The sequence below is a fragment of the Rhincodon typus genome, chromosome 10, assembly GCF_021869965.1.
Source record: "Rhincodon typus isolate 14 chromosome 10, sRhiTyp1.1, whole genome shotgun sequence".
Classification (NCBI taxonomy): Eukaryota; Metazoa; Chordata; class Chondrichthyes; order Orectolobiformes; family Rhincodontidae; genus Rhincodon; species Rhincodon typus.
In genome coordinates, this window is record NC_063341.1 from 39,028,469 (window position 1) to 39,056,373 (window position 27,905).

Consider the following 27,905-nt stretch of genomic DNA (forward strand, 5'->3'; position numbering starts at 1 on the left):
AACGTTTTGGGTCTGGTGACCCTTCCTCAGTTTGTCATTGTTACTGGTTCCTAGATTGAAGCCATGTGCTCTATCCAATTTCATTCCTTTCTTAGACTTTGTAGCAATTGTTACAACTGAAATGGCATAACAAGCCACTTAGAGGCCAATTAAAATTCAACTACATTGCTGAGGGCCTGGAGTCACATATAGACCAATCCAAGTAAGAATGGCAGTTTTCTTTCTCTGAAGGACATTGGCAAACCAGACGTCAGTTTATGACAGTCAACAGATTTTAATTGAATTCAAATTACTTTCTATCTGCTGTGGTGGTATTCAAACCCAAAACATTGGTCTCTGGAGTATTAGCCTGGTGACAATGCCACTCCATCATAGTCTTCTCCCAAATTTCCCACTCTCCAGTGACAACCTCAGGTAGACAGTAGTAATATTGCTTAAAGCTCCTCCTTAATTTTGCAATGACCCTGACCAGATCTAAACAGGAACGGACTAGTGGGCAGTCCCATCTCACATGATTTGCTGGCAACACCGCAATGGAGAGTAAGCCAAATGTAGTTTAATTTATTCATATTGCAGCAAAACCATCAAAACATTATCATCAAAAGAAAGCATTTTTTTCCTCAAAATGCTCCTTCCAGGTATTATTTTCATTGCTAGAGACCAGTGATTATTTCTTTATGTGAGGTATCCCATCACCCTTCAACAAAACTGCTGGTGCTCAACATGATTCATCATAGGTAATAGCAGACAGTAAAGACAGGCATGTACAAAACTCTATAACTAACAATTCTTACCTTGGTCATTGAAGGGTTAACCAGCCATATGGAAAGACCATATTGCAGCTGTAGCTCCTTTGAGAAAAATGATAAACTGTAACTAAAACAAGCTGAGTCTTTTCCATGGGTCAGCAGGCAGAGAATGTTTACATTTGAATATTTTATGGAAAGAATTTAGTATTATTAAATGACACACCAGTTGGACTGTTTAACTTGAATCCTTTGCTTTCAGGATAAAGTGTGTAGATTGTGAATTTCTGAAGAAGTTTTCCTGCACGTTTCTCCATAACTTGGCTGGGAGAACAGCAGAAACCACAGCAAAGCAGCAAAAAGACATTTATCTGGCATTCCACAATTTTTCTGTTGAAGTTATGGTGAAACTGTGGGGAGCCCTTTGTGAAAAGTCACACCCATAGCCCCATAATATGTGTGTGCAGTTCCATATTTAGACATACTTTAGTCATGAATGCTATCGTGGGAAATGGCGAGGGGCTGGGGTTCTTTACAGATACATCAAATGTTGTTAATACTGCATCATTAAGTTGTCAAAGAGAATGACATAAGCCAGAAACATCCATCATAATTTCTCTAAAGCAAAGGCAAATACATCCCAGCTCCAAGCCCAGCAAAGTGTCAGTCTTGTCTTCAGAGTTGGCTCTTAATATCTTAATACTACATCCCTCAGGTTTCTTTTAAACTTGTTTTTTGTTTGTTTCCTCCCATCTCCCTACCTACCAGAGTGCGAATGACCTGAGGTGCTGACTTTGTAGATGACTTTAATCTGTCATTGATTGCAGTTACACTTTGCTGATTTCTTTTTAGACTGCAGTTTTGCTCTGCTCTTTTCCCATTTCAGGTACCTCCTTGCATTTGTAATGTACAGAGGCCCCAAACAAGATAAATAAGAGCATTTGTTGCAACATCTGGAAGCTAAGTGAGAAAGCCGTGTAGATGCGTTTCAATATAGTTCTTTCACTCTGTAGGGTCTCAGCTTTCTCAGACTAGATGAGGATTTAATTGGTGGGTGGACTGTGTGATTTAACTATCCGTCGAATGTGACGTTGTGCCTTTTCCAGCAGTCAGCAGACCAAATCAGATTTGGTCAGTTCACATCACGGAAAGATTTTAAACCGTTGAATCAAGTTGTTGATAAATAAAACTGGCTTGACAAGTTGGGCAACTTTTGAAAACTAGAGTGAACTTTTCCCTTCTTCAGGAGCACATCCAAAATATTAAACTATTTGATGATGAAATTAGTTTATGACAATCGCACAGCATAGGCAAGTGTTTTGGTGGGCTGATTGAACAATTATACCTGACATTCCAAGCAAACTAAAATTGAATCTGTGGAGGGATCTTCAGCAAAGTTAATAACGGCAATGAAGAAAATAATGATATCAGATGTTTTCTATCCTTGAGTGTTAAAAGACACAGGTGTAGAATCTATAAATAAAATCTCCCAAAGTTCTCTCATTTTGAGAACTGTTCCCTTAATTTTAAAATGTTGTCCTTCTTTGGAATGGTCATTGTTTTGGACTTGAACCAGTCTAAATCAATGTTTAAATAATTTTGTTTTTCCAACTACTAAAGGCCTCTCTCACATGAAAGGTCTTGCTTCACAGCCCTTCCTACAAGGATTTGTAAGCGATGCTACATGTGCTCAATTATTTCCTTTCTTTTTTTGTACGATGGTGAGCAATTCCTATCCCATGGTAAATTTTATAAACCAATTCAATCTTTATAAAAAGTGATGAATTACAGCATTACTAAATGTTTGTATAAGTCATTCAAAACTGTAGCTCTCGAGCTCCCATGTTATGGCAAAGAGTTTATGAGCAGTGGTGACAGATGCTGGCTACTTGAGGTCTCATGATGTTTGAGGAAATCTGGATGAAGGTGTTCTGAAAGGAGACATGAGCATTTTCAATATTTTGGGAGGGAAACCAAATGTTCCCAATGGTGGGAGAGCCTAGAACTAGGGGTAATAGTTTAAGGATAAGAGGTAAATCTTTTAGGACTGAGATGAGGAGTAATTTCTGCACCCGGAGAGCGGTGAGCAGGTGGAAATTCACCACAGAAAGTGGCTGAGGCCAAAACATTGTGTTTTAAAGAAGGAGGTAGATCTAGTGCTTGTGGCTAAAGGGATCAAGGGATATGGTGGAAGGTTAGGATTAGGGTATTGAGCTCAATGATCATAATAAATGGCAGAGCAGGCTTGAGAGGTCGAAAGGCCTACTCCTGCTCCTACTTTCTATGTTCCCAAGTGTGGGAGGGCCTTCTTTTTTTCTTGGAGTAAAATCCCTTTGTTCTAGTTCAAATCTTATTTCATTTTTATGTTTTAATGTTCACTTCTAACTCTTGGCTTATTCTGTTTAAATGATGTTCCGGACAATACATATCATCAAAATGATCTAATTCACTGACTTCTTAAATTTTTTTAAATCTGAGGCTCAACATAAAACTCAACCACCCACACCCCTCTAATTAAGGATATTGTGGGTGTAAATAAAGAAGTGGCTGCCTTGCTACTCCTCCACTTCTACTTTTTATTCTCTTAATTCTATTTTTGTTCTTTCCTTCTTGAAATCAATTTGTGTACTTTCCTCTGCTTTGTCTTGTTCTGCTTCTGCAGAAATATTATTATACTACCTATTGCGTTACAGTCAGCACGTGGGGGAAATTACAGAACTGTACACAGAACATCCAGAGGAGTCTTATAGTCTGCCAAAGAGGGGACTGTGAAGGAGCTGGGGAGTAAGTTACTAATGTAGTGGGAATTTCAAAGGAAAATACACGATTTGAGTACATCAAATGTTGGCAAGAATTATGTAGAATGTCTCTAAGTGTCTCCAGTAGAGATTGCACCAATGTCTTCCACTAATACTTCTTCAAAGTGTCTTCACTATGAAAACATCTTGTTTACTATAGTGGCTATAGGTCATGGATGATCCTGAGAGGATCAAATGTTTCAAAGACATTGAGGAAGGGGAGATTACAGCAGAAGAGAGATGAGCAGCCAGGACCAACCCCCAAATGGGATGTACCTATAAATTGCCATCTTGGCCAGGGGCAGAAGCACAAGAAAGTCCTTTGATTTAAAATTCCAACTCTCTCCCACTCCTGCAAGGATCAATTACAGACAAAGTCAATGCAGTGGATTGATTTTTAGAATGGGACCATCACGTTCTGAATCCCCCTCATTCTCCCTTGAGGCTTCTATTATCTAGCATTAGGTCTGAAAGTTGAAGATTTGGACATTTGAGTGCAAAGTTATGATATTTTAAAAAATACAAACTGCTTCATAAAAATTCACAACATTACACATTTGCAGCAGGCTAGTCCTCCCTCGAAATAGAAAAGTATTCATTTCATTCTGGCATCATTTATGAATGGCAATCTTGGAAAATGCTACAATTGAGACTGCTTACTTCAGTCTGCCAGAAAATGCTTGGAAGTGAATATGTGTATTTGGCCACAGGAGAAGTAGGCAGAGGGTGAAAAGATTGAATTCTGAAGTTTTTGTGATCAAAATTCAGATTGCATCCGTTATATATGTTGTCAGTTATGGTCTAACTTTCTATTTACTGGCAAAAGCAGACTAAATATATACCTAAGAAGATGTAGCCAGCCAGGTATAGAATAACTCAGTCAGTTACACACAAAGAGGACCAGGTGAAATACTGACTCAAGTGTAACCAAAGACAGGTTAATTATATATTTCTCATTGTAAAGAGTTCAACAGTAAAGGATTTCTACAGCTCATACTCTTAGGTTATGTTTTTTCTACATTTCGTATCCCCAGCTTCGATTATATCGACTGCCTGGCTTAATCATACCAATTCCCAGTCTCGGTCACATTACAGCTGAGTTGCAATTTTCATCAAATCCTGTGGATTCCCAACCCAGGAGAAAATGTAATAGAGCAAGCTATTAATAATTACTTTACTTCTCAATATAAATGTTTAAGGAAGAAAATGTGATTGTGTTTTCATAAGATTTTTCATTAATAATCAGTGTTATAATATTGCACTTGTTTAAAATACAGTATGGAATCAGACTTTGCAGCAAACTGTATAAGATGAACTGACACTGATTATTGAAGTAGACTATTATGAAAAACCAAGGATTCTTTTGATAAATGATATGAAGCATGTCAAAAATTATTTAAATGAAACTGTTGGTTAGTACATAAGAATATTTTGTTATACATGTTGAGGTGGAATGCCCTGAAAATTATTTTCATAGATTTTCCATATTAAGAAATTAACTAAATGTTGTTTATTACTTCTGTGCAACTTTATTGTCTTCTGTTTGAAGCGTAATTTCATTTCCTATTTTTCCTCTCTTTTTAAAAATATATGTGACTAAACTTCTGTAGACATCCTGAAAACTCTTCAGCACAACTGCAAGCATGATTTGAAGGGCATGTCCTGGAGTTCTGGTTTAAAAAACAAAGTCATACAATACTGGGAAGTGCAGTCTAGTATGAATTCACAGCTAGGAAACTAGTTAACAGGTAAGGAGAGAGCCTCTGTGACTGCCCATTAACTTGGCTTAGAATACTCCAAGCATCTCAAATGCTGCAATTTGCTACTCAATGAAGACAGATATTCTGCACAAAAGGCTGCTATTTAAGTACAAAAAGAGTCAGGATCCAAGGTAAACTCGAGGATTCAAATTAAAGTGGTTGAAGGGTAGGAAATGGACTTGTTGGCAAGGTTCTCTGGAGATGGGGTAAGTGCTGAGTTGGGTACCCTAGAATGTGATGTCAAAACCCTTACTGTTAGTCATTTTGCATGAGAAAATTGAATTCAGAAACTTGATACAAACTGGCCAGATTTGCAGATGAATTTAAGTCTGAATGGACAGTTCTATCCGAGAACAACTTCAGACCCTATGCCTTAGGCAAAATGTGTCAGTGATTGGAGCAATGTAGGAAGAAATTGATTTTTTTTAGTTCAGAAGAGTAGTTCTTTTTGCCAGTTCAGAAATTGGGGCCCTTTGAGTAGTAATACTACAATCCCATTTTCTTGCTTTCATTTCAAACTAATTCTATTTCCCTACAGACATGAACAAGAAATTGCCTATGTTAAATGCAGTACAAATGGAACAGGAGTGACAGGATTTTCAATTACAGCAGGTGTGGAATATTGAGAGCAGTGAATTAGCTGTCTGTTATGCACACTATCCATTTTTTGCCCATGATTTTTAACTAGAATACAAGTGAAATTTGGAATAGAAATAGCATGATGTAGTGTTCTGGCCATTCAACTTAAATGCTGTGTCCAGTCCTGCTCATCAAGCAACACAGGATGTATTCAAGGTCCAGAATAAAGCCATAACACTGAAGCAAATGTCAGAGTTAAATGGAAGGACTGGAGACACCTTACTTGAAAAGGACTTTCTGGAGGGTGGCTTATATGAAATAGTAAAATGTATAAAAAGCTCAATCCAGAATACTACTTCAAAATAAGCTGACAGTGGGATAGGGAGATTAGTGACTAGTAACAGACATACATTAGACTGATGTCAGTGGAAGTCTATCCTTATACAAAAAGAGAATAACATATGCAGTGGACCTTTTGGGTAACAAAATTACAATGAAATTTCTGGAATTATTCAGGAAACAATGAAGTATCCTGTTTGGAGATGAATTGATATCTTTCTCATTTATATAAATCCTTTAAGCTGAGGAACTGATTTGGCCTCCTTTATACGTGCAATGTCATGTGATTCTCAAATTGCAGGGAATATAGTTAAAGTGAGATTGCTAGCTGGTATTTCCATATTGGCGCGTAACCCATGAACCTTTCTATTCTGTATTGTGATGTTGCCCCCATCTTTAACCTCATCAGCTTGAAGGAAGTGGTACATGCTCCATACTAATGACTGTTTTACACCCTTTCAGGCAGGTTAGGTCATAATTGGAGATTATCTGTGAGAAAGATTTTGTTTGCACAAGATCATAAATGCATTCATTTATATATGGGTTTACAGTTGCATTATACAAAGCCAAGGTGGAAATCTTACTCAACAAGGCCAACATTTCACGGATCACAATAAAGTGGTATTAGCTCATTGAATATATGCATGGCTCTCTCACTTACCAGAAAATGGCCTAAGGCTCTCAAATTGTGCACTTGACTATTAAGCTGTGACTTTGATTTAAACAAGACAACTGAGCTACAAACTATGCCACACATTGCCTTTGGAACATGCCTGAAAGTGGGAGGGGTGGGGGTGGAATCAAGCCCTTTACACGCCTTGATATTTGCTTTTCCCTGCCACTATGATAGCTACCATTATACCCCCTTGTCATGAGAAGAGAAATATCATCCTAATAGGGTGTTCCAGATCACCAACTTTAGTATAAATGTAGCCGTGAAAGTAGAAACATACAACAGTACAGCACAGTACAGGCCCTTCGGTTCATGATGTTATGCTGACCTATTATCCTACTAAGATCAATCTACCCTGCATACCCTACATTTTACTATCCTCCATGTGCCTATCCAAGAGTCGCTTAAAAGTCTTGCAACCTCAATCGTAGAAGCTTGGGCATGTCCTTTCTTCAAAGAAAGATAACAACTCAAAAGCTGATTGGTTAGGTCGTAACAATGGCAGGCCTGTCAGTGGGTCACTACCCATTTTCTGAGAATAATGCAAGTTGTCAGCTTAGGAAGAATGTAAGAACACAAGAAATAGGAGCAGGAGTAGGCCATTTGGCCCCTGAAGCCTGCCCCACTATTTATCAAGACTATGGCTGATTTGCCCCCAGGATCAACCTCAACTTCCCACTATTTTGGAAGTCAGTCTACTTTCAGTGATCAAGCTTCCACAACTTTCCCAGCTGGAGAATGCCGAGCATTCATTACCCTCTGGAAGAAGAAATTCCTTTGTATCTCAGTTTTAGATGAGATTTAGAGAATAACAAGACAATGTCCCCTAAGTCGAGATTCCACGAGTGGAAACATCATCTCAACAGTAACCCTGTCAAAACCTTGTATGTTTCAATAAGATAAATCCTCATTCTTCTACACTGTAATGAATGAAGGCCTAACATGTTCAGCCACTCTAGATAAGTGAGTCCGTTCATCCCAGGAATCAGCCTAGTGAACCTCTTTTGAACAGCCTCCAATGTCCTTATGTCTATTTTTAAATGCAAGACCAAATTTGTATACAGAATTCCAAGCGTGGCCTCACCGACATCCTATACATTGTAAAAAGGCTTCCCTGTTTTTAAACTCCAGCCACCTCAGCATCAAGGCCTAATTTCTATTTTCCCTCTTAATTACGTGCTGCACCTGCATGCTAACTTATCATGTTTCATGCACAAGAGCACCCAAATTCTTATGTGCTCACATTATTGGAGCCTCCTTCCATTTAAATAATAGTGTTCTTTTTGATTCTTCCTATCAAGGTGCATGATTGCACATTTCCTACGTTGAATTCCATCTGCCATGTTTATGACCACTCACTCAACACCTTGCATATTCCTTATGTCCTCATCACAATATGCTGTCCACCTATTTTTGTACTGTCAGCAAATTTGGTTACTCTGCTCTCCACCCCCTGCTCCCTTTTGTAAGAATCTAGCAAATTTGCCAGACATTATTTCTCTTTCTCAAATCCAAGTTGACTCTGTTTGTTTGGATTAAGCTTTTCTAAATGCCCTGATATTTCTTTCTTAATAATAGAATCCAGCATTTCTCTAAGACACGTTAGGTTCACTGGGCTAAGTTTTCTGATTTCTGTCTCCCTACCACACCCCAAAAAAAAAGCCTTGAACAATGCCCTTGCATTACCAGGTTTTCAATCCACTGGAACCCTAATCTAAGGGGTGTGACTGCCTCCTGAAGCAGCGTCCACATTGTCATTCCCACTCCATGATTTGCCACAGTGGCTACAGTTCAGACTCCTGTTCTCTTTTACTCCTTCTCTCTCTCACTTAGTCTGCTTCACAGTGATGATGACTCTCTGCACACTCTCCCAGTCTGGTAGAGACAGGGTTATTGAGCAGGCCCATATTTTTGATTGAAAATATGAACCAAGGAATATCAGGTGAAAGGATACATAAGGAAGTAACCATTATCATATACCCCAACCCCACAGGACAAAAGCAGAGATGGAATGAAACAAAAACTGCTAGCAATTTGCAAAGATAGGGACAGCACGAGTATATGGAAATAAAAGGTTGGTTAAAATCTGTGTGAAGGAGTACAATCAATTCATTAATTTAACTTTCTCACTGAGGTGCTGATTAATGTGTAGTCTTTTCCAACATTTTCTGGTTTAATTGCAAAACTTATTTACTGTATTTACAACTTGTAATTGATAAGAAACATCTTGAAGGGCAGGCAGAGCTTCTGATATGACGTAAAATAGATTGATGTATGTATGCTGCTCTGTTCTAATTACAAAGTTAAGTTTTCAGAAGGTGCAATGGTGACACATCTAACTGATCACTGGGTCACCTTTCCGATTATGACCCTTCTCATTGAGGAGATTATAGTTTGTGTTTCAATTCATAGTTTGATTATCAAATTGAGAATCATACTGTCTTAGCATGGTATGTGTAAAAGAGTAGTAATCCCATTGTTCATGAATAGGCTTTCAGTTTCATCATGTATATTATAGAGTAAAGTCTCTCCCAGTACTGTTTTATAGTAGAAGATGATGCTCATGACGACCTGGTCAGATATGTCTAAATTGATCTAATAGGTTTGATAGCTTGCAAGGTATTTAATTGGCACAACAGTGAATTTAACCCAGGTAATAGCGATCTCACCCGTCAGCTGGAGAGCAGTGAGAACTGCGTGTCACCTCCTTTGGGACAGACCTGCTGTATTGGGTGCTAATTGGGAACATTCATGATGGACTTTCCCCAGGATCATGGATCCCCCCGGACACAAATCCTGCTGTCTGAGAGGTTAACAGCTGTCCATTGCCGGCAGTAGTATTGGTGACAGCTACCAGCAGTGCACCCACCAGAGGCTCAGGATCAATGAGGGTTGGAGTCCAGCAACAAGTGTTGGAGTTGGATTTCAGTAGGGCCCCTACTTCCCGATGCTGGGCATGGCAATCAGGTCCCAATTGCCTATGAATGAATGACCATGCATCCTCAGCTTTTGAAACATTTCACAAATGACTGTTGTACAAATCCCATATCGTGAGTGCCCTATCCACTGCAGGTGAAATACCAATTGCAGCAGAGAAGGCCTCAATTGGCAATGGGCAGGAAGTGTTTTTCCCCACGATCTTAATTGAGGAAGAGGTGGGAAAGTGGCAGTCTACTCTCAGCACCCCTGCCCACCCCCCCTCCTTCCTCCCCCATCCGATTAAAGGACCCTGCCCCGTCTCCAAAATCTTCTCCAGGAGGACTTTAAATTTCACATTCCTAACCTCTTTACTGATTTCCAAATCAGAAGGTTTTGGGACATACCTCAAACATTAAATCCAGTACTTTTACTCACTCATTTTATAAATATTTACTGTAATATTGTTGAAACAGTGCCAGAAAATAGAGAATCTGATACCTTACTCCAGGGGCCTTTTGAAGGCATCACTTTGTAACTGGCACCACAAGATATTATATCATAATTGTGCCAGTCTGTGCAACTCCAGCATAACATACCATCAATTATTAAAAGAGATCTGTTAGCATGGTTTCTACTGGTATTGGTGTCATTTGCAATAGAAATACTGATACATATTGGATTTAACCCTCCATCTGCCAAACTGAGTGAAAATTCACAATGTTGAGTGGAAGAATCTTATGATTAACATTGTAAAGGTTAAATTATATTTGTCTGTCTGAAAGTAGTGGGTTTTTCTTTTCATGCAGATCAGTTAGAAGAAACGCTGACACCAAAGGTCAAATTGTTGAGTATTTTGGCAGAGTTGTACCCTCCTGATATTTTGATTGAAATTGGAGTCAGATCAAGATAATTACTTTCAGAAAAAAGCAGAAAGTACTTCAAGTTGATATAGTTGATGTACCCCACACAAAGTCAAATGAAAAGGAATTGATTGAAATTAATATGCAAATTTACTGAATAATCCAAAATACATCTTTGCTGCTTTTATTTGACCTTTGTGGCAGGGAACTGAGATCCAGTGACTCTCTCAGAATGAAATTCAGTAACTCTTGGGCTGCCATCGTTCTCTGTAGTATGAGTAATTTCATCGTTTAGTCAACAAATATTCAATTTACTGCCTTCCCACACTCCCAACCCCAATCTGCACCCCACAGCCCACTACATTGATTCCCAGAGCTTGAAGTTAAGAATTCAGAGACTAGCTCTTGTTTGACAATCATCCACAACTTTCAATATGAGCTTTCATCTTGAAGGTTCTGGATGCTTGAATACTGGGGATTGTGAGGAATTCACTGATTAATTAAGTGCTTCAGTAATAATTCAGTCAGAATGTATGGGTGGTTGGTCATGGCTAACTAAATCATCAGTGACTGTAATAACAAGTAGAACAAAAAAAAATCAAAGGAGCACTGAAATAAGGCTATAAATTACTGCCGCAGTTATTAGTGGACTAACACTCAATGCCTTTGTATGACAATCCTTTATCTTTATTTAATCAGGCTAATTTATCTGCTAAAATAACAGATAATAAAATATGAATGTCTCAAGTTTTCATCCGATGGCATTAGCAACAGTAATTTTTGGCCATGATGCTGAAGAATAGCTGAAGAGCCCTCAATGTAAACTGTACCTATAAATGCTTCATTCAATAAATGTTTCACACATTGTCCTCCAGCAAAAAGAAAATTGGTTAGCTATTTTAATCAATCCAAAGCAGCACAGTGTAAATTGTCTTTCAAATTATTCCACTGGAATTCCAAGGCCAGTCAGAGTCTTTCTGATCACCCAGACTGCTGAGCAGAGTGACTGACCCTGTGAGCTTGAGCAAAGTGAATGCAGGAGAATAGCCATAGTCAGTCAAATAGTCATTATTTGGAAGAATAAAATTCATTTGACTTTGTATGTGCTACATCAACTTTCTCAACTTTAAGTATTTCCAATATTTTTCTGAAAGTATTCATCTTGACGTGATTTCTTACTACTTGTTATTATTTCTCTCTTAACAGACAACCTAGTTCTCACTTCCAGTCTCCCCTAATGTTATCTGTCCTGATTTGGTCATGGAAAGAAGCATGATGCACAGGGTAGAGAGGTGTCTCTGCAAGAGAGGATTGAACTATTCCAACCAAGGATCTGCTTATGCCAAAGATGACAAAGTGGCAAGCCTGTTGTTTCTTAGATGAGTTAATGCTTTAGTTGATGTGAAGGTATTGTAAAGCAGTAGATTCTCAGCAAACAGGTCAATTTTATAGGAAGTTGATTATCAGGTGAATACAGTTGGAAAATCATGGGGGAGTTATTCTGCCAATTTGAAAGTATTTATCACTTTGGCTGCTTAATTGACTTGCATTTGTTTTGATGGCTTTCGTATTGAACTTTGCAGAACAGCTTCTGTTTTTCAAAGCAAACAGAATATAAGGCTGTCTCAGCATGTGACATATTTCAAGTGCAAAGTCTTTTTGCAAATAAGGCAGCGATTATGTCCCACCATACATCCTGTGTGATTGCTTTCACACCTTCAGAGTTTGAAACAGTGTTTTAGTTTCTGGGTGACCCTTTCAATCAGAAAGTACCCTTTTGAATTAGTTTCAGGAAAAGGCTTTGAGTCAACATCAGTCTGAAAGGCTCCTTTTGCTCCCTTTTGAGTCTGGGATGTGGTTTGAAATCCACAGAATAAATCAGGTGACGTCAAACCAGCATATTTTGTAGCCTTTTAGTAGCCTTAGTTTTAAAATATCAACAATTGTTCCAAGTTCAGAAAATACCGGCACACAACACCACACTTGAACTACCATACACAGGCCTGGTCTGCATATTACAAAAAGGCTACAGGGTCGCTTCTGTAGGTGCAAAAAAAGATTTATAAGGCTGCTCCCAGAAGTGAGTGGAAACAACTATCAGGAAAGACTGAACTGATTTGGGATCTTCTCTAGAGATGAGAAGACTGATCTAATAGAAGTCTTCAAAATTATAGAGGAGTTTGATAGGGTGAGAGAAAAAGAGAACATGATGGAGAAACTCAACAGTTCTTATAGCATCAATATCGAGAGAGAAACAGAGTTAACATTTTGAGTCCAATATACATTAATTCCTTGTTTCTCTCTCTATCCCTACACAGATGTTGCTGTACTTGATGAGTTTCTCCAGCATTTTTCTGTTCATTTCACATTCCCAGCATCTGCCACATTTTGCTTTTACTTAATAGGGATGGAGATGGGTCAGGTTTTATCCACTTGCACAGCGACCCTGAACAAAGCATTTTACGCAACAGTGTAAAGAAGTCACTAATGAGCCCAGTTGATAAACTTCAAGGGAGTCATTAGAATGTGGAAGCTGCCACCATTGGGAGTACTTGAAATGAAGAACATGTGTGTATTTAAACAGAAACTAGGTGAGTAAATGAGTGGGGAGAAAAGGAACAGAGCAATGTACCCAGAGGGTTAGATGAAGTAAGATGGAAGGAGGTTTCTGAGGAGCACAAACAGCAACATAGATCTTTTGAACCAAATAAGCTGTTTTAATGCTGTACAACTTACACAGTTATGTTAGAAATTAATTGTAAATATATATGTTACCTTTGTTAATTTAACTAATATGATTGGTATGCAGATCTGTAAAATTGGTAACCACAGTTAAAGCACATACATCATAAACAAATATTTGAATCTGTCACTTATGGAAGCAAACCAAACAATTGATTTCTACTTGTCTCCTCGGCTTCCTAATGATCTAATCTCAACATTGTTGCCCTCTCATAAGTATTTGGCTTGCTGAACTATGAGTGCTGCAAGCATGCAGATCTACTTTGGTTTCATAATAGTATTCTGAACATACATCAAGCTCTATGACTAGTTGTATTATGTGACATGCTTAGGAGGCTTAGCCAATCTTGTCACTATATTGGGGAATAGCATGTATATGGAACAATATATACATATTTTAAAAAATACTGCCAATCACACATTTTTAAAAAAAACATGCTATAATACAGTAGTTTTGCTGACAACTCAGCTGAGGTGAATGACAGGTTGAGGGCAAGATGATTCGTCTTTTCGAGGTAGAAGACATTGTAGACAGAGAAAAAAATACAGCAGTGCTTTCAAGTAATAAGTTCTGCAGAGAAAGTGCTGACTTGGCTTCAGTTTGATTTCAGCCGACAGAACCATTGCGGGAGGTCATCATTCAGGTTTGCAGCTTAGCTCATTCAGGAAGGCTGGAGTATTAATGATATTACTTTTTGTTCTAGGTATTAGACAGCTCTCGACCTAATTGAAAATTACTCCCTTATAAATGCAAGCAATAGACCTGATGAATGTGCACAAATCGACTAAAATTTAACTAGAATTTAACTGGAGCTCTCAATAAGAAATATCAGTTTTCTCTCCCTGCTCACCAAATGTTATTCCAAATAAAATTATTTTTAGGGGCAATTCTGTAATATCAAAGATGTACCTCTTTAATGGCTTAGCATTCTATATCCCCTTTTTCCAAATGAGTCGTTCTCCTTGGAATTTACTGTCCTCTTGCATGGTGAGTTTAGGGGCAGGGGTCCATTTAAAGACCAAGAAGTTGGTAGTTGGAAATCCTGTAATTCTCCTGCCTCAGCTCTAATTAAATCTATGGTACGAAGCTCCAAGAATAGTCTTCCTGATGTGCTTAAGGGTCTTGGCTAACTAATGCTGATATTCACCAGGGACCCGGTGGCCAGGGACTTGCCATGCAGGAACCCGGAAAAGTAAACCCTGTTGGGGTTGCTTGTGGGCTTTGCGGGCGTGGGGTAGCACATGGTTGAGGGAGTGGTCGCATGCTCAAGCAAATTTAGCGCCTGATTGTGGGGCCTACCTGAACGGAAAAGACAGATAAAAAGGTGGCAATATGTGGAAGTGAATGTACTGGTCACACTGGAGTGCTGTCTTGAAGATGAGTCTGACCAGTATGTCTCATTCACGTTTCATTGTTTATTCCTTGTGGACCGCCATTGGGAAGCAGGCCCTGCTGCCTAATTTAGCACCTAATTTAGCAAGCCTTCCCAAAAGTATGCCAAGTGGAACTCTTGTTGACTTTAGCCAACAGGCAAGATCCCTAATGCCCCCTTCAAATACACTATTTATAGTGTTTCTGCCTTCAAGGGTGAATTTTGCTTTCTCTCACCTCTTCGTAATTTCTTTTGTTTTCTGCATTCACTCTGAACTAGTTTAGTGAGAGTTCTAAATTTTAATTTAAACTGCTTTTTTCTGCCACTGTATCCAGAACAACACTCCTCCCACCCTGCCCAAATCTTCTCTTTTTTGGGTAATATAAGCAAGTTTTACCCAGTTTCTTGTCCTATCTCATTCATAAGAGATGTATCATGCCAGTGAAACATTGGTGGATTTCTTTCAGCATCTATATATTCTTACAAAGGTGAAGGACCCGGACTAAGCACAATATTCTGAATTAAAACCTAATTTAACAGTCATGCTTTATTTTCAAACTTCTGATGAAGCAACTCCATTTCCCATTTGTCTTCTGAATTAGGAGAGGAAATTAAGATAAATTAGGGTTTTTTAAAAAATATATAGACCCTGTCTTTAAGTAACCATTCCAAAGGGCTGCTTGGATATTCCATTTGTATTAGAAGGCTACCCTACAATTATTTTTTGTGGCAGTCATGAACTTCCTGCCATTTTTCACATATGGTCATAACAGCCTAGTTGCTGGCCATTTGAATTGGTGTGTGAAACGCATCAGATCTAGTGCAGGCCTTCCTGGTGAAGGTACTCAATAGGGATCAGAAAATCATTCCAGTGCCAGTTCTTGCATGTCATTATTTGACGAACTAGGAGAATTACTTTTGCTAGTTTTAGAAGCTTTCTGAGCAATGAAGTGAGTTTGATTGAGCTCCTTTGATGTTTTTAATCAACCCGTTCGTACTTGTTATGGCACATCTCTAGAGCAGGTGGGACTTAAAGCTAGGCCTTCTGGCCCAGTGGTAGGGACACTCCCACCACACCACAAGATCCATGATTGTGCTTCTTTGACTTGAATTTTTGTGGCAAACCAATTGATTACATCTCATAACACATTACATCTAGACAATGGTTTAAAACCTTGGAATATCCCACTTTGTCATTACTTGGCTTTATTAAATTATGTAGATTATAAAAATAAATTGTTAAATATTGGGGTATAAATTCACGGAGGTCATTGTGCTACTGAATATAATGAGTGAGAACCTCTCACCACTGTTTCATTTCAGAGTGATCCAATTTCAAATCCCATTTTCAAGCATTAACCAGTAGGGGCAGCACAACAATGACACTTAAATCCATGAGACAACAGGATCTTTGAAAATTTGTGATGGACCATCTTATTGAACAACTGAAGACTGTGCAATCTTAAGTATACCAAACAGTGCTGCTGTAAACAGTTTCAGGATTTTTACCCAGGCATTTGATAAAGTCCCACATGGCAGCTTGGTACAAAAGTTAAAATCACATGGGATTCGGGTAGGCTGGCTTGAGGAAAAAAAAACTGGCTTGGTCATAGAAGACAGAGGGTAGCGGTGGAAAGGTGTTTTTCAGAATGGAGACCATTAACTAGTGGTGTTCCACAGGGAACAATCTTACATCTTGTGTTGTTTGTAGTATATATAAATGATCTGGAAGAAAATGTGTTTGGTCTGATTAGTAAGTTTGCAGAAGGCACGAAAATTGGTGGACTTGCTGACAGTGCTGAAGATTATCAAATGATATAACAGGATGTAGATAGATTGGTGACTTGAGCACAGAAATGGCAGATGGAATTTAATCCAGACAAACGTGAGGTGATGCATTTTGGAAGGTCAAATTTAGGTGTAAATTATATGGTAAATGGCAGAACCCTTAGGAACATTAGCATACTGACGGATCTGGGCACGCAGGTCCAAAGTTCCCTCGAAGTGGCAACATAGGTGGCCAAAGTGATTAAGAAGGCAAATGGCATGCTTGCCTTCATTGGCTGGGGCATGGAGTACAAGAGTGGGCAAACCATGTTGCAGCTATATAAAACCCATTTGGAGTATTGTGTGCAGTCCTAGTCACCAGAAGGACGTGGAAGTTTTTGGAGAGAGTGCAGAGAAGGATCACCAGGATGTTGCTCGGTCTCGGGGCATTGGCAATGAGGAAAGATTAAAAAGAGTAAGATTGTTTTCACTGGAAAGACAATGGCTGAGAGGAGACCTGATACAGGTCTACAAAATTATGAGGGGCAAAGATAGGATGGATAGTGAGAGGCTTTTCCCCAGGGTTGAAGTTTCAATTACAAGGGGGCACAGGTTCAATGTGAGAAGGGGAAAGTTTAAAGGAGTTGTGCGAGGGAATTTTTTCATGCAGAGAGTGGTAGGAGCCTGGAACGCACTGCTAGAAGAGGTGGTGGAAGCAGGTGACATTTAAGAGGCATCTGGATGGTTACATGAATAGGGAGGGAATAGAGAGATACAGACTGAATAAAGGCAGAAGGTTTGTTTTTTAATTTAGTTAGGGCATGACGATCGGAACAGGCTTGGAAGGCCGAAGGGCCTGTTCCTGTGCCGTACTTCTCTTTGTTCTTTGATTATGAAGGAGTATGAATAGAGCACTGATAAAGCAGAAGAGCATGTCAATTTTACAATGGACAAAGCTTCTTAAAACGCTAATATGTTCTGATATGGTTCTCATTTTGTCCATGGATAAGGTATGGAACTCTAACCGTATGAATTCTTTGCTATCAGGAAGTAGTTTTGATATTACTTTGAGCTTAAGCTAACTGCAAAGAAAAAAATGAAGATATTACAGATTTTGAAGGTTTGCATTTGTCAATTAGGAATTTGATCCATGCAAATAGAAATGAAGATTGAAATAACTCAAGTAAATGGCGGGGGAATCAGAATCTGCATCGGTCAAATTTGCTTATTTAGTGGACAGTTCTACTTCTGGAAATCAGGATTACCGGGTGTAATCCAGCATGATCAGTTTTAGGGAAACTGAGTTAATGATATGGTCAGACCTAATGGTATACCTGTCAGTTTTATTTTTTTTTTACTATAGACAGAATTTTTGTCTAAATAAAGATATTGTAGATGTACAATATTCATTTGGGATAAAAACACCATTCCACTATTATTCACTGTATTCATGTCTGTTGTTTTGGCCAGTTTTGACAAAGTTTTCTCGACTCAAAATGTTACCTCTACTTCTCTCTCCACCGAGACTGCCTGAACAGCTGAGCGTTTCCAGCATTTTCTGTTTTTAACTCAGATTTTCAATGACTGCAATATCTTATATTTCTGGGTGTCTGTTGTATTCTTCATTTGTAATACTTGTGCAATCCCCCACCCTCAGAAATCAATGAATTTTTGTTGCTGGATCAAACATTGCGTAGCAGAGTGCAAGCTATAATAAAAAGGCCAGTTTGGAGGCACTACAATTATAGCTTCAAGACGTCGAACTTACTTGACTAGAATGAATATGTAGAATAGAATTTCAGGGCTGTCCACTATGTAGAAACTAAATTCTTTAATGAGTGGAAAGTCAATCCTTTGTCACTGGCTGATGCAATGATGAATCTGTTTTGTTCACTGAGGATGTCAAATAAATTAGATCTTATAGTTAAAACCACAAAAGTAATCTATCTGTGTTTTCTTTTTTCTTACAATTAATTAAATGATTGAGGTTTTTTTTTTGGAATAATGCAGGTAATAGTTCGGTGTGCCCTGGTGACCATCAAAGCAGGTCGTGCTCAGCACAGCTCTGGTGACACTGCTGTAAACTGTAACCAATCTCACCTATTGCACCATATTGACAGGTTATTACCCTCAATTTTGCCATTATGATAGCTTTCAGTAGAACTGTCTAATGAATGGAAAGCTTTGGCTGTTTTATGCCCTGTGAATTTATATCCCCCGTGATCTGACTGACTGTCCACTTACGATCTTTACCGGCAATTAAAAAAAATCAATCTCAGATCTTCTTGGGTTGTATTTTCATGTCGCTAAAGTACGTCAGTTCTTGGTTTAAAGCAACCTTCTGAAAATGCCAGTTCGGCAAGTTATTTGTCACGGTTATTTTTAAGTATAAAAACACATTTGCTGGTTACAAAGAGTACAAAAATTTTGCCTGCTACCAGTTCGTCTAAAATGAGTCTGCCAGTATTATTTTGCTCAATTTTATTTTGTCCAGTTTTAGGAGTTCAGTTATTATTGCACCCAGTGGTCACAGTTTTATGGTATTCAGCGAGCAGAATGTGTGCAGTGTTTCAATTTTGTTAGTCAGCACTCTAGCCACTTGCAGCACATTTGTGACGTGGTTTGCAACATCATGTTGTGGTACATCATTCTCTCTGTGTGGTTGTTGAACAATTTGTAAAACACAGACTTCACAGGTGTCGATTATGTTGTATCACATCCTCATGAAACATATGTATTTTGCCAACATCACAGACTTATTTTCTTGTTGGGGCAGTTTGAGTCCATTCTCTGAAAAAAACACACATTTCCAAAAATGAAAATCAGGAAATGTTACTTCTCGCTGGCTGGGCAAGCATTTATTGCCCATTCCTAGGTGCCCTTGAGAAGCTGGTGGTGAACTGCCTACTTGAACCACTGCAATCTATGTGCTGTAGATAGGCCAACATGCCATTAGGGAGGGATTTTTAGGATTTTTCTTTTTTCCCGGAAACACCAAAGGAATGGCAATGTACTTCCAAATCAGGATGGTGAGTGCCTTTGAAGAGAACTTGCAGATGGTGGTGTTCCCATGCATTTGCTGCCCTTGTCTTTCCAGATGGAAGTGGTCATGGGTTTTGGAAGGTGCTTTCTCAGGAGCCTTGGTGAATTTCTGCAGTGCATCTTGTGGATGGTGCTCGGTTTTATTATTGAGCAATGGTGATGGAAGAGGGAGCGAATGTGAATGGGGAGCCAATCAAGTGATTTGTTTTGTCCTGGATGTATCGAGCTTCTTGAGTGTTGTGCAGCTGCACTCATCCAGGCAAGTGTGAAGTATTCCATCACATTCCTAATTTGTGCATTGTGGATCTTGGACAGGTTTTAGGGAGTCAGGAGGTACGTTGCTCACTGCAGTATTCTTAAGTTAAGATCTGCTGTTATAGCCACAGTGCATAAATGGCTAATCGAGTTCAGTTTCTGGTCAATGGTAAGCCGCCAGGATGTTGCTAATGACTGATTCTGTGATGGTGATGCCAAAGGATGTCAAGTGGTGATTGTTGGATTTTGATTGGCTGGAGATGGTCATTTTTTGGCATAAATGTTACCTGCCGCTTTCTAGCCCAAATCTGGATATTGCCAAAGTCTTGCTACATTTGGGCATGGACTGCTTTAGTATCTGAGGAGTGATGAACGGTGCTGAACATTTTGTAAACATCGGCGAATATGCCCACTTTTGACCTTATGATGGATGGAATATCATTGATGAAGCAGCTTAAGATGGTTGGGCTCAGGACACTACCCTGAGGAACTCCTGTTGAGGTGACTAACCTCCAGTTACCACAATCATCTTCCTTTGTGCCAGGTTTGATTGCAACCAGCAGAGAGTTTTCCCCTGATTCCCATCGACTCCAATTTAGTTAGAGTTCCTTGATGGTGTACTCAGTTTCTCTTAAGTCCTGAATTAAAAGTTTTGAACTATTCCATGGTTGGAAACATTTCCAACTGACTATGTCACTACCAATATAGTATTGAAAGTCATTTCCTCCTTTATACACTCAGCGTAATCAATCTTAATTTCATCATAGTCTTTATTCTAACTCATTCCTTACCAGGACCTCATCTGTGGCCTTTTTTATTGTCTTTGTTCCTCCAATCATTGGCAGATTATTAAAACCTAACCTTGGAGTCACTTAAACACTGCTTTTTGGTTTTCCTTTTACACCATTTTGCAATATCTTGCTTCAGTAACATTCTACCTGAGCCTGTAGATGTACGATCAACAAAAGGGACTTTCTTCAATGCAAATTAAAGTGCCATTATTTTGCTTCACCAATTGTAATGGTTCCAGACAGCTGGCAGTTGTTCCACATTGGAGAACAGGATAGATTAGTTTTCTTGCCACTCCTTTATCCAACATCCACTTCAATGACCGTAACAAATGGTCAGTTCCAAACCATCAACTGATGTTAACATAGCAGAACGTCCAGGAAACTCGAATTTGCAACAAGCAGGTAGACAGAAATATAGACGCGTTGTTTCTTCTACTCTGACTTGCCATGTCCTCAACACAGATACAGTGTTAATGCGGTCAGGATGCTTTTGTTTTACTCCATGTTCACATCTTATTTTGCATGATCTTCATTGCTGCTGCACAATGATTATGAAGAATATATTAAGAAGATTATAAGAATTTTGCCTGTTGTCATTATGGAGAAACAGGGAGCTGAGCAGGGAGGGTGGTGAAAAAGTATAATGCAATATTAATGCTCAGCCAAATTGCAGCGTGTTTGTAATGTCATAAGTCTGGCTATTGTGGTCACATAAAAATAAAGATAGCCTTCCAAGACATAGATGTGACTTCTGACCTAAAATTAAGCTCAAACTTGCCTGTTGATGCAACAGATATCATTTTCCTATTTTGAAATTGTGTGGGGTGGGCGTGTTGGATGTCAACTAAAACACCAGCCCCACTATCAAGAAAGCCTAACCTACTGCATGCCAATCAGCTTGTCAAGAGCTGACTGATGACTTTTAGAGGGTTTCTTAGCCTTTTGTAGGCCTAAATATTAATGTCCAGTTTACCGGAATCTGATAGCCAATGAGAGGCTGGCAGCTGCCGAATACTGGACTTAGTTGTCAATTTCCCCCTCTATAATAAAGTGCATCGAGACCAATTGATTCATTTCTTGTTGCTGCTCCACTGATAGCCTGAGTTGTGAACTGTGGGACTTATGGCTCAGCAGCTCATTTGTAAATAAAGATGGCCTTCCAAGGCATAGATGTGACTTATGAGCTCAAGCACAAGCTAGACTGTTGATGCAATGGCTGTTATTTTCCCTTTTTGGAACTGTGTGGGTGTTTTTTTTCTCAGTTGAGTCGTACTCGGGAACCAAAAGCAAGAGGATGTGCTCGTGTTCTTCTGTTATGGGGTGGGGGTTATGGGGAAAAAGGAGTTACAAGCAAGGGCTGTGGGGTGTCCTTCAGAGGCCACCTTGCCCCCATCCATCTATGTCTCTGACCCCAGTTTGGAGCAATTGGCACGTCATCCACCAAGCTGATAGACGGGTCACCCAATCAGGGAACCAATCGCTTTTATTGCGACTTTGCTGCCCATGTCCTTACTCGCACTAAACCCATTCCCCCTTGGGCCCGTTGACATACACTGATTTCTGGTCTGGCAAAGTCTCAACTTTAAATTTCTCATTTTTTTTTTCAAATTTCTCTCTGGCCTGAAGGGAGGCAATGGCCTAGTGGTATTATCGTTGGACTGTTAATCCAGAGACCCTGATAACATTCTGGGGACCCAGGTTCGAATCCTGCCACGGCAGAGGGTGGAATTTGAATTCAATGAATATCTGGAATTAAGGATCTAATGATGACCGTGAATCCATTGTCGATTGTCTGAAAAACCCATCTGGTTCACTAATGTCCTTTATGGAAGGAAACTGCCATCCTTACTTGGTCTGGCCTACATGTGACTCCAAACCCACAGCAATGTGGTTGACTCTTAACTGCCCTCTGGCCAATTAGGGGTGGGCAATAAATGCTGCCTCACCAGTGACGCCCTCATCCCGTGAATGAATAAAGAGAAAAAAAACCCACCCCCAACTTCCCCTCTCTATATGTAATTTCTTCCAGCTAGGCCTACAAACCTTCTCAATGTTGACAGTTTTCCAGTTCTAGCATCTTGTAGTTCAGGATTTCAATCACTTAATGCTTGATGTTCATGCTTTGACTAGTTCACAATTAGGCCTTCAGGTCAGGAATTCATCTCTAAATCCCTCTGTCTCTCCATCACTCCATCTTCCTTTGAGATGTCCCTTAAAACCTTTCTATTCAAGCATGCATTTGTCATCTCATAGAATCCCTACAGTGTGGAAACAGGCCCTTTGGCCCAACAAGTCCACACTGACCGATGGAACATTCCGCCCAGACCCACCCCCCGATAACCCACCTAATCTACACATCCCTGAACACTATGGGCAATTTAGCACGGCCAATCCACCTAACCTGCACACCTTTGGACTGTGGGAGGAAACTGGAGCATCCGGAGGAAACCCACACAGACACGGGGAGAACGTGCAAACTCCACATAGACAGTCGCCCGAGGGTGGAATCAAAGCCGGGTCCCTGGCGCTGTGAGGCAGCAGTGCTAACCACTGAGCCACCGTGCCGTCCCGTGTCTTGATATCTTCTGTGGCTCGATGTCAAATGCTTTTTAATAGTAAAGCATCTTGGAATATTTTTTGGTGTATCAGTGTGAATTATTATAATTATGTGACTACTTTAATGATGAATTCTGAACCCATAAAGGTAGGTTCTTGATTTTTACAACTTTACAGCAAACATTTTCATTAGGTGTCATTGGGTGATGGCTACAGAAATGATGGAAGATAAGATTTTCTTTCCAATTGTCCTACACAATTATAAAGTTCTCTGAAGCTTCAGGATAAGAAATTTGATATGCTTACACAGATACACCGACTGCCAATATCCTAAATGTAACAAAATTCTATCAGTCTAATAGTTTGAAATGCCAGGACCTCAATGTAATTTGTATTGTTTTTAACAGTAAGGGCCTTTTTAAATTTGGCAACTGCTTCTGACTAATAAGGGCGAAGAAAACTACTAGAATAAGAGATAAAGATCACACAATCAGAAAAGGTTACTGATTTTAAACACTGGAGGAGGCAAAAAGTCTCCTTTCTTCTGTTTCCCTCCCATTTTTGCCACCCATGATTGGCTGGAAAATGACTTCCATTGAATTTACCAGCAGATTTTTTGAACGTTAATTGTCAGTAATCTGTTGGATTTAATAACGAGCTCTGAACTAGGCATTAATTTTAACAATGTACCTCGTAAATTGATTCCAGTCTATACTGTATGCTATTGTATATTTGCTTATTGTCAAAATCTTTCCCTAAATACCTTTTTATGTCATGTAAATAATATGCATATCTTTCAATGCTGTTTTGCATAAATAACTTGTATAATTGTGGTATTTCTAAAGGATAAGCTGATAAACTAGTATTCATAAAATAACAAAATAATTGTGTTTGTCTTCATTATTCTAATAACTTCAGGCAGTGTTCACTTATTATCATTTTCATAATTAAGGGTTTAAGAAAATTCTACAAGTTCAAATAATGAAGGGTTGGAATGTAAATGAGTAAAATTAAATGGCACATAACTATTTGTAAAGGATTGTGTTTGTTGCAGCATTTAAAACTTCTCAAATGATTCCATTCTGTGTGTCTGTTGTAAATACCTGCCGAAGTTGTGTATTTGTTATCAGCTTTGTTTGGTATTAACTGCATCAGGAACTCGTATGACACCATCTGATGGTAGAGATCCCCAATATTTTGCGACCTTCAGAGAATTGGGTCTGTGTCTAAAACATTGAATGTATTTTTTTAATGCCATGGGACTGGAGGTTATGCAAAGTACAAGTGTACAAGAAAAAACCTTAACTGTACCACCTTTCCATTGCTGTGTGAATGTTGGTGGCCAATTTGACTCTAAAGCAGTCGGACACTGAACACGCTTCTAGAAAGGCAGTCAGCAGTGGATGTATTGCATGATATTTATTAACTTGGGTGAAAGTTAGTGTGCATATAAAATGCCAAAGAAGTGTCAAACTCCTCATTGATGTTATTGAAAGTACATTTATCACCATTTAAATTATTTAAGCGATAAATACATGTAAAAATTTGCTCCATTCCTCTGCTGCTTGTTTCTTTCAGATCCGGAAACATATTTCTTTAGTGACCTCTCAAACTCAAAGGTCACACAGCTGAAGTCTACAGATGTACATTCAAGTAATTATTTTTTTTTACCAATATTGAACTGTTTGTCAATTCATTACATTGGAACAAAGAGAGACTTGAAAGTGAAATGCAACTTCTCTGTATTAATAATTTGAGAGAATGAAAGCTGGATGTTGCTGAAAACAACCAAGATGAGTTTATTGCAGTTTTATTATGTAACTATTTGTAATTTAGATGTTTTTACACTATGAAAGTAGTCATTGAACCAATTGAATAACATTCGGTGAATATGCAGGCTACTTAGGAGCAACTTGTTCTGTGTTATTGCGCATCTAACAGGGAATTATTTGGGGTCTTGTGTTTAGCCAATAGTAGTAGAATATGTTTGACTTGAGATTACATGGAGCCTAGCAACATGTCACATTAACAGTGTTGTGTCTCATGAGGGGTTACTTAGAGCCTAGTGACACATCATAGCAACGGATTGTGTCTGGCTCGGGAATACTTAGCGCATAACAACATTCCATAGAAATAGTGTGTCTGACTTGGAGACCCTGGGATCTTAGCAACACATCAAATCAGCAGAGTATGTCTATCTTGAGGATATTTAAAACTTGACAATGTGCCATTACTTATGTATGTGTGTTACCACGTCACCCGACAATGTTCAGCATGGGTAATACCCCATTTCCACATAAAATGCCCATGTAAAAAACCATTTAAAATAAAAGCATTTGAGCAGATTATCCAGGGTACAAGTATTGCCTAACACTTTCAGGGGCTAATTAGAGTACTACATATTTATCCACAGGCTACAGAAAAAGTTTCACTCCTGACCTGACTTCCATTTCCCAACTGTAGCTTTGCCAATCATGGTTTATGAGACCAACTCCCTGGTAGAGTATTTTGGGTGTTTCCCAGATGGCTGTGCAGTATCCTCGATTATGGTGTTAAATGTACGTTCTGTGAATTCTTTGAAACAACTGGAAGTTTGACGCTTCTGGCATTTTTCAGTCTAAAACTCCAATGGAATTCTTTTGCAGGTTTAGTTTAGATAGAATGGCATGGTTTATGAATGTAGCTCATACTTGAAGCCATTTTCTTGCATGCATACTCTCTGTCCTCTATTATTAACCTGACAAGGAATGTTGTTTGAAGTTGCTAAGTAAACATGCTGAGGCACCATAGAACGTGAATGATGCAGAATGCTTTTTGCGCTGCCTAACTCTCTCTGTCTGCAATCTCTTCCCTTACCCTCCTCTTCTGTCTTCCCCAAATTCATGCTGCTTTTACACCCCATTCCCCCTCCACATTGCACAGGCTGTCGTTTCATGACCTAGCATTATTAAAATTGCACTTATCGATCATTCTTGCCAGGAATGCCATCGCCTACTACACTAAAGAAGTCAGAGAAGTCTGGTTTCAGCAGTCCCACGCCTTCGCAGACCTCCTCCCCTCGAACGGCATTTACACATCATCATCGGCCTGTGATTACAGCACCCAGAGGTGAGGCACGGCCGCTGAGAGCCCTTCCCTGTAGCTCCTACTAAAGAGTATAGGGTCTTGGCCAAGTAGCTTGTAGTTCGGTGCCTTGAATTACAGAAAATAAAGCTGTAGGAAAGAATTCCTTGTGTGGATTGTGGGTTATAAAACCTAAGGAGTGGTGTTTGTTTTCCAGCCAGAATAAGAGGGAAAGGACTCATATTGGTGACTTCTTATACGCTTAGAATCGAAGTTCACTGGCCTTGTTAACAGCTGGTTATTTCTTATGTTTTCTGTCAATTCAGTGATTTTTTTTTTAATCAGCTATTTTTATTCAAGCTATATTTAAAAGCCCATTTCAATGATTTCATTATATGTGCCTATTATAATTTGCTGTGTCTGGTTATTGTAATAATTAATGACACATGTCTCAGCTGGACCATTTTCCCATCTAATCTCCTTTCATCTTGTTACTAAAATTAAGAAATTACAGAATTGCTCAAGGATAAGTGACTGTCTGCTTTTGACATTATGGAATGCCCAATTATCTTATATGTACAACTTCAGCAATTAATGGTGAATAAATGCACATTTTTCCAGAGTTTGATTGAAAATGAAATCTCTGCTTTACAAAGAATCAGACTCTGCTTTCTGGGTTTCTCAATGTTAGAGTACAGCTGATGCTGTATTTTCTGAAAATGCCAGAGAGCATTTGTTGGAGATGATAGAGCATGCAAAGTAGATTACCAAAACCTGTACAGATTGCCTTCCAGTCTTCATAGACATGGTGGTGAATAGCTATTTTCACCAGCGGAATGAGAGTCCATCTACTGTACCAATCCTACCAATTTGTTTCAGTGCATGTGCACAAAGCAGGTTGGAATTTGACATAGTTCTTATTTTTAAATACAATGAGTTCTTATTTTTAAATACAATGAAGGAGACAGGTAAGTTTTCGTCCTCTGTGTGCCTGTAAAAAGTGGATGGTGCTGGTTAATAGAGTCAATTGTGCCTCCAAAACTGCATGAAAGGATAAGAGTTCTATTGAACTCTGTTGCCTTCCACCAGCATGTTTCCTGCAAGACCCACTGGTGATGTCAGTGGGGTGACCATTATTACCTATGCTGTATGAATTCATTCTTTCAATATAGCCACTGTTGTCTTCCAAAGATTATACTTTTAAGAGAGGAGTGGGTTTGTCCCAAGGAAGTATTTTGATCCTTGTTTTTAACCCATTGTTTTCCATGCAGTACATTCTCATTCATGTATGTGCCATCTAACAACATTGAGAACTGAAGGTCTCTTATACCCTTAAAGAAAGAAAGGGAGGAAAGGTTGAAGTATCCTCAGACTAACTTACATTTGTGCTGCATCATAAGCAGAGATTTGGGACGGAAACAAATTAAATAGGTGGAAAAGAGAAAAAATAATAATTGACCAGAATAAAATATATTCCCACAGGAATGAGACAATGAGAAACAACACAATCAAACTCACTTACAGTAGTTTTCTGTAATCCAGTTATCATTGGGTTGGTAAGTCATTAGCTGTTGTCTGTAAGAAATCATAAGTATTTCTCTATTGCAGAGAGGGGGGGTAGCAGTTGGTTATATAGCGTGAG

At 39.0% G+C, this 27,905-nt stretch overlaps 1 protein-coding gene across 16 annotated transcripts in view; it reads left to right on the plus strand.

Annotated features, from left to right (window-relative positions):
- Positions 1–27,905, plus strand: part of nfia (nuclear factor I/A) — a 508,381-nt gene that overhangs the window by 360,444 nt on the left and 120,032 nt on the right. For 8 of the 16 annotated variants that reach the window (XM_020525466.2, XM_020525335.2, XM_020525596.2 and 5 more), the window contains exons 7-8: positions 24,779–24,853; positions 26,180–26,308. The exons of 4 other annotated variants lie outside the window; for them this stretch is intronic. In XM_020525466.2, the coding sequence (XP_020381055.1) occupies positions 24,779–24,853; positions 26,180–26,308 (204 nt within the window). The remainder of the gene's footprint in view (positions 1–24,778; positions 24,854–26,179; positions 26,309–27,905) is intronic. 4 more of the 16 variants (XM_020525727.2, XM_020525990.2, XM_048601706.1 and 1 more) reach the window with 1 other exon arrangement.